The sequence below is a fragment of the Hydra vulgaris genome, chromosome 09 (assembly GCF_038396675.1).
Source record: "Hydra vulgaris chromosome 09, alternate assembly HydraT2T_AEP".
NCBI classification, from domain to species: Eukaryota; Metazoa; Cnidaria; class Hydrozoa; order Anthoathecata; family Hydridae; genus Hydra; species Hydra vulgaris.
Window position 1 is genome coordinate 24702901 of NC_088928.1, and position 16283 is coordinate 24719183.

Sequence of the window (16283 nt, forward strand, 5' to 3'; positions counted from 1 at the left end):
TAAAATAAACGACGAACACTTTCTTTACGTAAAAATTGGAGAGAATAGAATGAGCAGATGGTTTTTACTATTTTTTGTACCTTTAATGTTTACAAAAACAAAACAAGAAAGGACATAAAAATTTTGAGCTTTAATTTAATAAACTTTTTGCTTAGCTCGAGGCAATGCCTCCTCTATAATACTTTTAGTAAATGACCATGACTGAAAATTGTAAGTAGTTTGTTTGTTCTATCTATTGAATGTTCTGCATTTTTATTTCCATTTTTAAAACAAGCTCGTTTAACTGGTGACTAACGACGAAACGGAACTTCCGAATGTTCCGTTTCAATCCAAAGGGCTGTTAAAACTTAAATTTTTCAATTTTATTTCCGCTGGTGATTATTGATTATCATTTTTATACCTTGAACCGCATTTTGTTAACGGTTGGTTGGTTAAAATAGTTGATAAAAAAGTAACGTAAGTAGAGAACAACGACGTAACAAGGAAATAAAAATTATCCTTGACTTATACGACCGTATTTTAACGAGTATGAATAAATAAGGTCAGTAATTAAGTGATAATTTTCTGAATAACCAAAAAGAAAGTTTACAACTATTTTGTCGGACTTATTCTGTATAACTGCTATTATTTGTCTAATATAGATTATAACCAGTTTTGAACTGTAAGGGGTTATCAAATCTATTTATAGTATGATACACAAATAAAAAAAACTCATATAAACTATGATTTAACCAAGTTATTTGTTATTTTATAAGTTAAGACTATTCTATTTGGTAACTAGTATAGACTCCAATTTTGGTCTGCGGTATTTTATTTTGCACAAAAAATTGTTATAATAGTTTTAATTGTTATAATCATTTGCAGTGTTTGTTTTATTTTTCGTATACATAATAAACGTTTCTTTTCTGTTCTTTTTTTTTTTATCTTGGCAACTTGGTTTTAGTTAAAAATATTATTTAAAATATTGTAGCAATTAATTCATTTGCAAATAAAAAACACATTGTTAAAATTGTATATAATCGTTTTTATAATTGTTAAAAATGTATTTGATTAATTTATAACTTTAAATAATGCGTTCTCGTTTTATAATCATTAAAATTTTGCGCTATCGTTTTATAATCGTTAAAATTGTAATTTTAACAATTATGAAACGATATTTAGTTCAATTTTTACAAACTATTTTGACCACAGGCAAAATTTATAATGCTCGAGCCGAATAAATAGAATTTGTTTCTTTTCAAATGAGTGTGCAATCTAAATATGAATCGAACAGACTTTTTGGGAAACGTTAGATGTTCAACTTTTTTTAGAAATCGATAAGTTGATGTGTCGAAATTATTTTAGAATTTAATAATTATTTTATTATTTTATTTTTTTGAGAAAAATATTTATAAAGTTTTGTCATTTTTTTAGAAAAATATTGTGTATGAATTCTATACCTTTCTGCAATTTATAATTTTAACCCTAACTCTGAACTTCTACTTACCCAATATTTTTTTATATAAAAATATATTATATATTTAAAATATATAATATATTTTTATTTAATATTTTTCTCTTTTCTGTTCTCTAATATCAATTTAAATATCTTTTTTTAATTTTATTTTTTTAATCTTACTTAAACTGAAATATTTCAATTAGTATTTTCTTCATAACTATTATTGTTATTATTGATATATTTTATCGTAATAAATATTATTATTCTTACTGCTGATATTTTTGTAATTGTTTTATTAATGTTACTGTTATATTATTAATATTATTGCTATTATTAATATTATTATTGCTATTATTATTGTTATTATTATTATAGCATAATATATACTTTTTATAATTTCTACATTATTCCCACTTGTATTATAATAATAATTATTACCACTATTTTTATTATCATTTAATTTGACAGGTGTTTACTTCATATTAGTATTTATTACTATTTGTAAATATCCTTGATGTAACAATTTTATTCAGAATATATTTAATATGTGAAAAAGTATAAAAAATACTATTTAATACATGTTAAAACTTAATTACATATGGGAAAAAGTTAAAATATATGTAAAAAATTGTATTTTAAAACCATATGTTTGATGAACCATTTTACCAGTAGTAATTGTAAGTAATTAAAGCAATATGTAATTAAACAGTACTATTTTTTGTTTTTAGTGCCAATTCCCGCTATCGTTTTTTTGTGTGTAATATGCGGCTGTATGGTTGTGCTTGTAATTGTCTACCAACTTCTTCAAAGAGATATGTGCTGCAAAATTGAGGTTGGTGGAAGAAGTGAAGATAAAGATAAAAATGGCTACAAAGAAATTGTTCAGAATTTCTACGATCTTGATGAAAATGAGGCTTTTACTACAGATGAAGATCCAATTAGTCGCAAAAGTAGTCGTCGTAGTAGCAGAAGAAGTAGTTGTGATATTGCAGCAAGTCAATCTGGCTGTGAATTACAAATAGGTGAAGATGCATCTACATATAGTGACCAAATGAATGCAAGGTCAAGCTTTAGGCAAGATGATGCTTATAAACATGGTGGTAAAATATTTCTTGACTTTAATTACTCTCCATCAACACAACAAATGGTAATTATAGTTATAAAGGCTGCTGATATACCTTCAAGAGCTCGAGGAGGTTCTTCAGCTGTACAAGTCCGATTAGTTCTTTTACCTGCAAAACATCATCGATTTAAGACTAAAGTAAGACCAGCTGCAAACCCTGTTTTTAATGAAACCTTTATTTTTCAACGTATTGATCAATTCATAATAAACCAATCATCTTTGAGATTAAGAATTTATGGTCAAGAGCGTTATAACCAAGGTAGAGTAATAGGTGAACTTGTTATACCTTTGAAAGAGTTGGAGTTATTGGCGCAAAAGCCAGAAGACGAAAGAAGAATGTGGAAAACTTTAAAGCCTAAAACTCTGACGGTATGTTTTTCAAAATTTACAAATTATTTTAAAATTATGACATGAAACTAATGAGACTGAAACTTTGTTACATGTTTTCGGAGGGTGTGTATTTCAGGCCCCCCCCCCCTCTCCTTTCAGTAACTACGCAAAAATCATTCCGCAAAGCGAGTATTATTGCATACCATACCCCAACACTGACCCTAACCATAAGGATTATTTTATTAAAAACTATAGCATAAAGATTAAGTTAAGGGTTAGGGTTTGGTTAGGGTATGGTTTTCACTGACAATTTTACCATTTTCAATACTTGAACACATCTTTCTAAAAGTAGACTGGATGCAGTTGCAGCGCAATGACACAATGAAAAGCAAGAGATCCTGGGATTAACTCAAGCTCTGGATATATTTTGCGTCATCGGTAAGGAAGGAAGTGTGAATTGTTTAGGTAAATGCTACTCTGTGGTGCTCTGTGACAAGACCGTAACGTCTTTTAGAGGCATTTAAAAAAATATTGAAAAAGTTGTTTTCGTATACGTAACTTTAAAATGAAAATGCTGTTTTGATTTAGAGTTCAGATTCATTATTTGATGTCTCTGATACCAACAGTGTCACAAGCTTTGGGTCACAACTTGGATCAAATCCTTCATTATATGGGGGAAGCGGAACGACAAACACCGGATGCCATGGTAATACTCCTGAGTTGCTTATTTCATTATGTTACACATCTCTCACTGGGAGACTTACAGTCGAAGTACTAAAAGCAACAAATTTGAAAGTTATTCAACTTCAACGGGCTCCAGGTTTGTTATTGTTATAAATTTTTTTATTAAATACCCGTTTTTACAGAAAAGAATACAACCGTGCTAAATTATATGGTTGTATACGTTTAACGTATTTCTGACAATAAGTAATAGAAACTCGACGACTAGCTTTATTTGAGCAAGACTCTTTTTATTAACTTTAATACATAGAGCTTGTTGATATATTTCATCAACATTACCCAGTGAAAAGCGCACATGGGATACGCATGGGTTTTTTCCATATGTAATCCATGTGGGAATTATTATTTTGTCCCATGCGAGTAAATATCAACATGAAATATATCATATATATGCTATAGTAAATTTAACTTGTTGATATATTTAATAAAATGTCAACAACGTTTAAAGAGTGAATCTAATTACTTGTTTGAAACTTCTGTTTTTCTTAATTAAGAATGTAGGACATATTGGGTAGAAATGTACTAGTGATTGAAATTGAACAATATAACCCCCTTTCACCCCCTCCCACCCTACACTTACAAAGCTAAATCAAAAAACAATAATATTAAGCATAAATAATATAAATAAAACATAGCAAATACAAATTTTATTTTTAAACATTATAAATATTCAAACGTTTGATAAAATAAAATAAACTCAAAAGTTAACTTTTAAATCAAAATCGAAATTGAATTAACAATTTTTAAAGAACCATTGAAGCTATTTGAAAACATTTTAATTCTTTTTGTATTTTCTAAATATCGGTTCAACAGAAAACATTAAATATGTTTATTTCTAACGATATTAATATTTTAATATAATAATAGTAATTAATAATATTAATTTAAAGTAAAAACTTAAATAGAATCTTATTATTTTTTTTTTATCTTAATGTCTATAATAATTAAAAACATCAAAATTTATCATTTTTTAAACCTCTAAATATTAATTATATATATATATATATATATATATATATATATATATATATATATATATATATATATATATATATATATATATATATATATGTATATTCGTTTTTATTATAAAAAATGTATGAACATCAAGATACGTGTAAATAAAACAAAATGTTAAAAAAGGATATGCTGATAAATATTTGATAACAATTCTTAATTAAGTAGAATGTGACGGGTGAAATTGTTTGTTCTTAATTATTTAAATAAAAATACAAAATACTTTTTAAATTAAGGTATCCGATCTTACTACGGTGTCTCGCAAGCCACATTTAACAGCTGGAGGGCCGCCTAAATATATAGGGTTGCATATATATATATATATATATATATATATATATATATATATATATATATATATATATATATATATATATATATATATATATATATATAGGGCTGCATATATATATATATATATATATATATATATATATATATATATATATATATATATATATATATATATAAATATATATATATACAGCATACATATATGTTTATTTGTTATACAATAAAATTTGCATAACTCAAAAACTTGTGTTTTTGTGTTATTTGATTTCACCAATTTGAGTTTCAAGTTATGTTTTATTCCGAATTATTTGTGATCACTTTGAAATTTTCCTTTGTTTCAGAAACCTAATATCCTCTAAAATGATATAAAGCTTATAAAAAATTATAATATTAACTTCTAAGAATTTGTACATATGTTTACCATTAACAAAACAATATATATGTAAAAGTTTTTGAGTATTAGCATGCTGTTATCAGAGGTGAAGAACTTCTTCATTTTTTTATACTAAAAACTTAAAAGAAACTGGAACTAGAAAAATAGAAATCTTAAGGAACTATTAACACTAAGCTATTTTTTGTTGAGTTTTATATATACAAGTAAGATGATGGAGAAAGTTTTTAATTTGCAAATGCGTATCCATGTTTACGTCTTAAAACACTTTTTATCTTTACCATAAAAGTGAAAAAAAAAAGAAACTAAATATGACTTTTTTACTAAGCAAAATACCACAAATCTCATTTAAATATATATATTAAAGATCAAGAATAGTAAACAATGAGACTTTTTGTTGATTTTCTTTTGTTTGCTGAAGAAAGTAAGTCCAACTTATTTGGGTATAACTAGCTGACGAAACTATTTCATTTAAATGTGAGTACCATAAATCTAAAAACAATTTCTATCAGTTTATATTTTAGAATTAATGGTAACTTACGCAAAAGTGTAAACGACTTCATTTTATCTCTAAATGGAAAAACGATAGTTTTATAATTTATCCCGCTGTTTTATGAAATTTGTACAAGTTTTGAAGGTTTGAATAGTTATATAAAAAACCATCGCAAATGTCAGCTGTTTTTTCTGATGCAAATCCAACGTTGATCCAATGACATGTATTTAACAATAATATAGATAAAAGGATACCGACCCAACTAAAAATAGTTTGCACATATACATTGGGCCAAGGTAAAACCATCGCAAAACTTGATTGTTTTTACAACTTTAACCCAACGTTCATCTAATTTAAACAAATCCAATGTTGATACGATGTATATAGATTAAGGTTGACCCAATGAATATAACTTAACATTGATTCAATATATATGAACCAACGTTAATACAATGTATACAACCCAACGTTGTGAGTGCAAAACTATTTATCTTGAATAAAATCTTACGTAAATATTATAATATTAAACCACTAGTATGTATGTATGTACATATGTATGTATGTATGTATGTATGTATGTATGTATGTATGTATGTATGTATGTATGTATGTATGTATGCATGTATGTATGTATGTATGTATGTATGTATGTATGTATGTATGTATGTATGTATGTATGTATGTATGTATGTATGTATGTATGTATGTATGTATGTATGTATGTATGTATGTATGTATGTATGTATGTATGTATGTATGTATGTATGTATGTATGTATGTATGTATGTATGTATGTATGAATGTATGTATGTATGTATGTATGTATGTATGTATGTATGTATGTATGTATGTATGTATGTATGTATGTATGTATGTATGTATGTATGTATGTATGTATGTATGTATGTATGTATGTATGTATGTATGTATATATTTATGTATGTATGTATGCATATAAATTATCTTAGTGTATTCTACAAATAGAGTGCTCAATATTCTTAAAGAACAGAACAATAATAAGTTAGTAAAAAAACTTATCTAATTTTTTTCTTCACCAACTTGTTTCACCATCAGTTTATCAGGAAGGATCAACCAGGAAGAATGGGAAAACAAAAGTTTCCGGACACTTGGATTTTGTTTAATTTTTTAATTAAAACTCCCATAAATATTTCAAAAAAATTCAAATATCATATTGATTTTATAAAAGATACATATAGTTACTATTTAAGAAAAAAAAGACAAAAAATGAAATGAAAAAATACTAACAACACTATTATTATTAAACTGTCTTTTTGTTAAAGAATAACCCACGAGTTTTTATCACTTTTTTTGCAATCCGTGGCATTGTATTTATTAATTTATTTATTATTTCGTGTGTAATTGATAACTAGGATTCTTCTAATATATGTCTCAGGTGCTCTTTGGATGTTGGTCAATTTTGTCTGACATTTCTGTCCAATTCTTCCTACAGTAACTCTATTGGGTTCAAATCTGGTGATTGGGCCGGCCAGGTCATGTTTTTGAGGACACCATTATCCTCTTGTTCCTTTAAATAGTTCTTACATAATTTTGAGGTGTGTTTAGGGTCATTGTCCTGCATAAAAACAAAACCACGACCAATAGTTCTTAAGCTAGAAGGTATAGCATTGTTTTCTAGAATTGTTTTGTATTGTTCTTTTTTCATACTACCCTCAATTATAACTTGGTCACCTACACCAGCTGAAGAAAAACATTCCCATACCATAACTGACCCACCACCATGCTTGATTGTCGGCACTAAACACTCTGGGATCATTTTTTCTTTTGTTGTTCTTCTGATGTAAGTTCTATGTCTTTGCCCAAACAGTTCCAATTTGGACTCGTCGGTCCATAGTACTTTTCCCCAGTCTTCTTCTGTCCGATTTTGGTGGTCTATAGCCCATTGTAACCTTTTCTTTTTATTTCCAATCAATGGCAACGGTTTCCTGACCGCTATACGGCCAGAAAGTCCTGCTTGTCTAAGACGTCGTTTCGTAGTGATTAATGGAATAGATTTTGAATGACTCCTATTAAAGCCTGAAGTTATTTCCGGGGCCGTAAGTCTTCAATTTCTTTTACTCATCAATATTATATTATACTATTATCTTCTGCTTTTGTTGTCTTCCGCGGTCTATCAGATCATTTTTTGTCTTTAAAAATGCCTGTTTCTTTCCATCGTTTGATGGTATCTTGTACAGTACTTCTGGCAACTTTTAACTTTTTGCAAACTTTACGAACTGAATAACTTTCTTTATGTAATTTAATTATTTCAGAACGTTTTGCAACCGTTAAAGAAGGTTTTTTACCCATATTTTTAATTAAATAGTCAAATTATAAAATTTTAAAATTTTTTTCAAGATTATTTAATGCAACCGTCATTAATACCAAATGAAAACTAAACAAAACTAAATATTCTTAATCATTTTAGTCGGCTATCATTATATTATAAATATTTACTTCATGTTTCAACAAATAAATAACTTTAACAAGACCAAACTTTTAAGAGTAATGTAACGCTATATATCAAGTTAAAATAAACAAATAAAAAAACAAACTTATTTATGTAAGTTTGAGGTCAGTAATACCCAATAACTGAGCTCAAACTTAAATAAACACTTAAAATTAGTAAGTTTAAGTATTATAAATTAATATTATTGATTAATTTAATGATACAGGATAGATTTAAGCTTTTTATATAAAAATATCAAGTGTCCGGAAACTTTTGGCCTGCAGTGTATATATATATATATATATATATATATATATATATATATATATATATATATATATATATATATATATATATATATATATATATATATATATATATATATATATATATATATATATATATATATATATATATATATTTATTGTTTGTACTTATCACTCATGAGCATTGCAAAATATTTTGCGTACGCTATCCACGATATAGTTGGTACTTTTCGCCATTTTACGTAATGCTTGCTTTTCGCAAATATAATAGCAATAGCAAGACATATCAGGAGAATTTTGTCATTCTATAATAGCCATTTTTAAAAGTTCAGAACCTATGTAGTTGGCCTAAATGCGTATATAATGTGTACTAGATACGTTATTAGAGTAGCCTATAATATTTATACGGATTACTTTATAATACGGATATGCTTATAACACGGATTGCTTTGGTCAAGGGCAAAAACATTAAATACTTATTTGATAACAGGTACTAATAACGTTATAACATTAATACGATCAATAATACAGAAACTTTTTTTACATTTTTGGAACAAGCAGAGAAAATTAAAAATTTACAGTTGGGAAATTTTTTTTAAAACTTGTTTGTTTGTTATAAAACTTTAAATATATATACAAAAATATAATTTAAAAAAAAAAATACTTTTAGATTTGGATAAAACAAATATAAAACTTTATGTTTGCTTTATCATAACATGAACTTCTCACCAAATGTAAGCCCAGGAAAAAAAGTTTTATAGAATTTCTATAAACTTTTGGAACATATGGTCTATAGAAATTTTATAGCATTTCTATATAATATATATAGGCCATATGTTCCAAAAGTTTATAGAAGTTCTATAGAACTTTTTTTCCTGGGAGCAGCATCTATTAAGTAAATTAAGTGTTTACGGTAAAATAAGCATTTTTTAAAATTTATTTACTTATTTAATATGTACTGATTTAGAAGCCACAGAATTATATCTTGTGATGTGAAGTACTTAGTATTATAAGATGGCAAACTGATGACAATCTTTTTAATAATACAACGATTGCTAATATCCACCAGAAATTGCTCAAAAATGTAAACATTCAATAAGTGGTTAAAGTAATCATTAAAATATTAATTGACAAAATTACTTTAGGAAAAAGCATCTTCTTAGTTATTAAAATTTATTTCTGGCTTAAACATGAATAAATTATTACTGAAAAGATTTTGATAAACTAATTAACCATTAATGATTGTATTACTGCTTTGAAGTAAAAGTTTTCTGGTTGACTCCTTCCCTCAAGCTTACCGGCGTGCTTGGTTACGTAAATGCATGATCAACAAACAGTTATGCCCATACATATAAAAGTGTTAAATCAAGTTAAGATACATGAAATTCGTCAGATAAAATTACCCAACTTTTCGAGGTCTTTATAAAAGTAGCTTTTTATAATGCTAAACGGTACACATAACCGTTGATATAAGTTAACGCTGAAACAAGGTAACCGTTGTATAAGTTAGATAAAAAATTAACAATTAGGTGCAGATTTGGACCTAACCGTTGATCAGGTAACCACGTTACCAAAAACAGTACGCAAAGTGCTTGAGTGAGCAGCCTGCATCAGGTTTAGGGTAACAACAATTTGCTGGTCAAGTTTATATTTCGTCTGAGAGTAAAGTCTTTATTGTAATAATCTTCATAGATAACTGTTGCAAACATTTAGTAGTAAGAAAAAGTGCTTTTAAAAGTTTTTTTTTGTAAGAAGTTGTTTAAAAATTGACCTAGATGGAGATGACCTACAACAGAAATATAAAAATAAACAATAACAATTATTAGAAGAAATTACAATATAGATTTTGGATGCTTTTTTATATTTAGAATATTGAAGGGACTTTTTTTGTGTCTATTGTCCGGAACCAGAATTTATTAAATTAATTTGTTTACACTTTTTTTGACAAGCAGATTATTTCTTCAAATAATCTACTCCATAAAAATAATAAAAATTCTAATTTTCTATAAAGAACTTTGATAATTTCTATAGAAATGGCTTTAAAAAGATTTTTCCCTTGTGATAACATTCTTTCTAATTTTAATGTCATAAGTTGTTATATTTTATTCGTATGTATTAAACGTCATATATATATTAAACAAACTGCTGTTTTTTAATCCATTTTACTGTGACTTTTGATTTAAACCAAAAAGTTCAAATGTTGTTATATAGATTCATACGTAAAAATAGAAGTACTTTCGGCACGTGGCAAGAAGGTAGCAAGAAGTAAAACCACAACACGTCGAAACATGATCGATCCAGAGTTTAACGAAAGCTTTATTTTCCAAATGTCAGAGTCTGATTTGCGGGAAGTTACTATTGTTTTTTCTTTGATATATGTATCAAAAACACGTAAAAAAAGTACGGTAGGCTGGTGTGTATTGGGTAAAGAAGCATCAGGTATAAGCGAGATTGAACATTGGGAAGAAATGATCGAAAAAAAAGAAGAAAAAATAACTAGCCATCACATAGTTAGCAAAGAAAATTAAGAAATCAAGAACAATTTTATCTTTTTTATATTAATATATAATATTTTATTTACTACCTTAAATTACTCATTAGCACAGTAATAAAAGTTCAATATTTTTTAATTTTACAATTACAAAAAAAATAAAAAATAATTAAATACCTTAAATAATTTTTATGCATGTTTATATGTATGTATTTATGTATATATATATATATATATATATATATATATATATATATATATATATATATATATATATATATATATATATATATATATATATATATATATATATATATACACACACATATATATGATTAGGGCGAAATATTGCTGTATTGCATGCTTTAGAGTCGATTTTATAATTATTATTTTAAAAATGAAAAAATATATATGTATACATATATATGTAGTATAAGTTCTTTTCTGGTTTTTAATAATCTTTTATCAATATTTTTATAAATATGTATTAAATAATAAAAAAATAAATCTATAAAGGCTCAATTTTGTTTTATCAAAATAAGCGATTTACACACTCTCTCTTTACTTCAGACACTTACGTCAAAGTTTCGATGTTCAACGCGATAGGCCATCAACTCGCCAAGAGCAAAACTTCGATTCGTCGGTCAATGTACGATCCAGACTATAAAGAAACTTTTGTATTTCAAATAATAGAGTTTGATTTATCAAGTGTTAGTCTGATGTTTTCTATAATTGTCATAAAGAAGATGAGACGAAAAGAAATACTTGGTTGGTTTTCGTTGGGCAAGGACAACACATCTGAAGATGAGTTAAAACATTGGCGAGAAATGCTACACGAAAAAGGAAAACCGGTTCGTAGATGGCACGTTCTTAGCGCAGTAGGTCGAAGCTTTGACGATGAGTACTAAATGTTTTTACAGCTTAAGAGGTACGCCTACAGTTTACAAGTAAGAGTTAAGATTTTGATGTACGCAACAAACACTACTAAAAAGTCTCAGCTAACATACTCTACTTCAAAGTTTTAAAAACTTGTTGTAATAAAATACTTGTTACAGGGGGTTTAATTAACGTGTTAAATATAGCAACCGCTAATATCTTAATTTAAACATATTTTAACAACAGCGTTATTATTTAATCGGTTATGACTGCTAATTTACCATGATATATATAAATCACCTGAATAGCAGATCCTAGATAGGGGCATTTTGTACCCTTATTTTTAGTTGTTTTAAAATGGTGTCTGTAAGGAGTTTGACCATTTCCAGTTTCGTTCTATACCATAGTTTAATAATTTTATTTTTAAAATTTTATTTTTTCTTGATCAGATGCTGTATATTTTTGTAAGTTGAAATATATCTACCTTTTTTTCACTGCTTCATTTTAAATTGTCATTTTCAAAATATTTTGTCTTTTTAAAAATAAATGAAAGCATCAAGAGATGACGCAATTAGCAATCTTTCAGCATTTTTTTTCTGTCGACGGCGCACAGTGACTCAGGACGTTCAAAAAACGGCAAAAATTAAATAAAATTTGACATAAATTGTAAATAAATAATGCTATATATCAAAATTATGTTTTTTGGGTCAAAGATTTCCTATTTGTTGATGAAATTTTTTTTACGCGCAGTTTCGACGTGTATAATGCGCGTATGCGCGCGTTAAAGGTGACTATACGCGTACAAAAAAGTTTTTCTTTAAGTTTTAGAATCTTCAAGACAAATTATCTTGATATATTACTCTACTTGATATTTTAAAAAAAAAAGGTTTTTAAAGGATGTTGATACATAGAGAAAAAAAACTATATTTTGTTACATTTATTTTATTATTTACATTACAACTAGTTTAATAACTTCGTCTGGTGACGGTTTTACTCGATAGCTTTTATGTTTTCTAAAAGATATGCTTGATACTTTTGGATCTGATCTTACTAGAAGGTAGTGCATCTGATTCATCATTGTGTTTAACCTTGATATTTTTGCCGTGTGCTTAAGTCTAGAATTTCTTATCTGTTTATTTAAACTCTCTAATGCATCTTCCGAATATATCCCGATTGGCAAATGTAATTTATGTGATATAGAAGAACTATGCAGTAGCAGTTTATGTACAGGAGGAGGCATAAGATACCAGAAGTACAAACTCACTTCACGTTTAGCTGTTTCAGTGCAGTATAAATCTAATTCATTGATATTAATAGGATATCCATAAGATATGGTTATGAGAGTATTATGCAATCTTTCAATTTTATCCCAACCAACTTTAGTAATTTCAAAAAAAACATCACTATTTTTAAATGTTCTTCTGGCAGTATTGCCGTCATTGGTATTTCCAGACCCAGTTTTGACATGTCAACATATAGGTTTAACCGTTCTCTTAAGAGTACCTGAATCTCTTTTTTTTTTAACTCTACAGATAACTTTTCCTCAATATTTTTTGGCTTATACTTTTTAATTTCAAATTTATAACTCAAATGAAGAATAAATTACAAGCATTTTATCCAGCAATGCAAAGCTGAAAATCCGAGCCCCAAGGCTGACCCATCCTCAATTTTTGCTTTTAATAAATCAATATTGTTCATTTCGTTGGGTTTAGCATTGCACGAGTGAATTTTGTAAGTGCGTTAACTACTTTATTATCAAACATTGTAAGATCAACTCTCTAGCTGATATTAAAAGTCACCTTTCTTCCGGCAATATCAAAAACTTTGCAAAACGTCTTTAAGGTATTTATTTGACTTTTTAGATCCGATTCTTCTTCTCTGGATAAGTAATACGAGTAAAAATTTAAAATGTAAGTTTCCCGCCATTTTCATTTGTTTTAATTATAACAAAATACTTTCAAAAATGGGGGAAAACAAGGTTTTTATGTGTTTAATAACATTTGTATTTCTTTAATAACTTCCAATACCGGAGGAGACCGCAGTAATCCCTTTATATTTTAAAAGTAGAAATGTTAATTAACTAGAAAATATATGTATATTTTTGGAACTCGGTGGAACCTTCTATTTAGCTGATATATAAATCAAAAAAATACAATTACTTGCTTCCTTTTTTTAAAAAAAGTCTTTAAACTTAAACAAAAAAATCAGACTTTTTTTTTTCTTTTTAGTAAATTTGAAATATATAGAGCCAAAAGATTATCTTCAAAATAAATATACACTTTTATTTAAATTAAAAGTACTCTATTTTAGTTAAATAAAAATCTCACATTTTTCAGAGTTCTATGAAAATAATAACAAATTTTTTCACTTCTTTTTACTATAAAATACAAAAAAATTTTATGAAAAAGTTATTTATACTTTTGAAGTAAAAAATCATTGCAATTTAATATTATTTAAAAAAGGGCACTTAATTTATAGAAAAGTTGTGAGGGGTTTATTACCATTTTTTTGTTGTTTTGAGTCACTGTGCGGCGTAAACAGAAGAAGATAAAGGTGCTTCTTTTAGTTCTAGAAAAAATTTTCACAACATATAAATATAAGGGATACTTCTACTGCATTATAGGGTATTGTACCATACATATATGCATTATACTGTACCATTACACATGGCTGCTGTGCAATTGTAAATGGCTGCTGTACAGTTGAACATTTGTTTCGCAGTGATTAGAGTCATAACTCCAGATCAAGCGACCTGAAGTTTAATGCCGGCTCTAGCCTGTAAATCCTTAGCCTCGCAAAAATATTTTTCGTGGCGCTCTGTGACAAAGTCTTAATAAGTAAAAATAATTTTTTTTTCCAGATCTCTGTTTTGAAAAAATTTACTAAAGTTGATTAAGCTGTTCACTACTATAGATTGCTGTACAAAACCTTAACTCTAAATAAATTTTTAACTCAGTGTACATAAATTTGTTCACAAAATTAAAACTTGATCAAAAGTTGGCATAAAAAATGTTACCCTTTTGTTGAGTAACCCTTTGTAATATGATAAAAATAAATATTATCCTAAACACAAAGAATTACTATATACTATCTACTATTTAAACAACTATCTACTAAATTTTTTGAGTTGTTCAACCTTTGATTTCTTAAAAATTTCTTAAATGATTAAAAATAGGTTTTTATTTCCTAGATTTTTAAGTGTTTTGCAACTTTTACGAATCAGTTACCCTAAATAGTCTTCCAACAAGTTTTCAATGTTCTTGGCATTGACACGTAAGGGGCCGTCCATTAAGGACGTCACTATTTTTTAAACAATTTTTGACCTCCTCTCCTCTCTTTGTCACTGGTTGTTCTTTTTTCCTATACCCCTTAAAAAGAATGTCAATTGGGACTACCCCCTCCACTTTTTTTTTAAACAAAATCCGTTTTTAATCTAAGCATTTTTATTGAAATTTTTCGCGTGAATTAAATTTTTCTGTGTTTGAATATTATTCAGTAGCTTATTGGGTACATTCACATTTGATTCAGTTGTTTGCTCTTGTAGGCCTCCCTGAAATAAAAAATATTAATTACGCTTGTTCTATATATTAAATTTAATCAAAGTGTATCATGGAAACTTGCCTCACTCCTCATCCATCCAAAGATTTTTTTAAATAAATTCGTTTGTCAATTGATATGATTGGAATAGGGCAGTCCATTTTGTCTGAAATAGTCACATCATTTGGAATATTAAGGCCTTCCGTTTCATTTCGTCCTCAGCGAACCATTCAGCAAAGGCCGCGTTCTCTTCTACTGCAATTACGGCCATTAACTCTCTTTTGCACTTGTTGGCATTGCAAACAAGTCTAACTCGCGAAAGGATATTACCCATTTAGTTAATAAAATTGTAAAACTACTGTTGACATGCTTTTTGAGCATGACAACAGTACTTTTACAATTTTATTAACCAAATGGCAATTGAGGCAAAGTACAAGTTACAATGCTCATAGATTCTCTGAGACAAACTTGATTGCATAGAGGTACAAAACAGATCTTAAGGAGGAGGTTTGAATGATTTCAATGATCGAGGAATGGTGCTCTAAATATTGGAGGCGATCAGAAAAAATACTGAAGGAAAACGATTTTTGCGGGTGACATCTGAAGCTTTTTAAAAATTTTAAAATTGTTTTACAACCAATTTCCATTGAACAATCATTTGTACATTTGGTTTAGACAATCATTAACAATTGTTACACAAGCAATTCCCTTCGGACAAATATTTGTAATACTCTATTTAAAAAATCATTAGTGATAGCAAAGCTACAGGCCGGGTAAATAAAAATGAGCAATTGATTTTAATCCGAGTTTTTGGAGTAA

General features: G+C 27.3%; 1 protein-coding gene across 2 annotated transcripts; it reads left to right on the forward strand.

Annotated features, from left to right (window-relative positions):
* Positions 1-31: 31 nt before the first annotated feature.
* LOC100208962 (synaptotagmin-16) lies at positions 32-12421 on the forward strand. 2 transcript variants are annotated; one of them, XM_065805120.1, is made up of 4 exons: positions 32-210; positions 2167-2930; positions 3480-3711; positions 11622-12421. In XM_065805120.1, exons 1-4 carry the CDS (start codon positions 192-194, stop codon positions 11957-11959), a joined length of 1353 nt encoding a protein of 450 aa, XP_065661192.1. In that variant the 5' UTR covers positions 32-191; the 3' UTR covers positions 11960-12421. The 2 variants fall into 2 exon arrangements, with proteins under 2 accessions (XP_065661192.1, XP_065661193.1); XM_065805121.1 differs by lacking the exon at positions 11622-12421 and adding an exon at positions 10772-11173 and having other exon boundaries at positions 50-210.
* The last annotated feature ends 3862 nt before the right edge of the window (positions 12422-16283 follow it).

Excerpts from the sequence above, each read along its gene's own strand:
- LOC100208962 (XM_065805120.1), top strand. Across the intron at positions 2,931-3,479 it reads TAAAGCCTAAAACTCTGACG|AGTTCAGATTCATTATTTGA; the intron begins GTATGTTTTTCA and ends GTTTTGATTTAG. Across the intron at positions 3,712-11,621 it reads TCAACTTCAACGGGCTCCAG|ACACTTACGTCAAAGTTTCG; the intron begins GTTTGTTATTGT and ends TCTTTACTTCAG.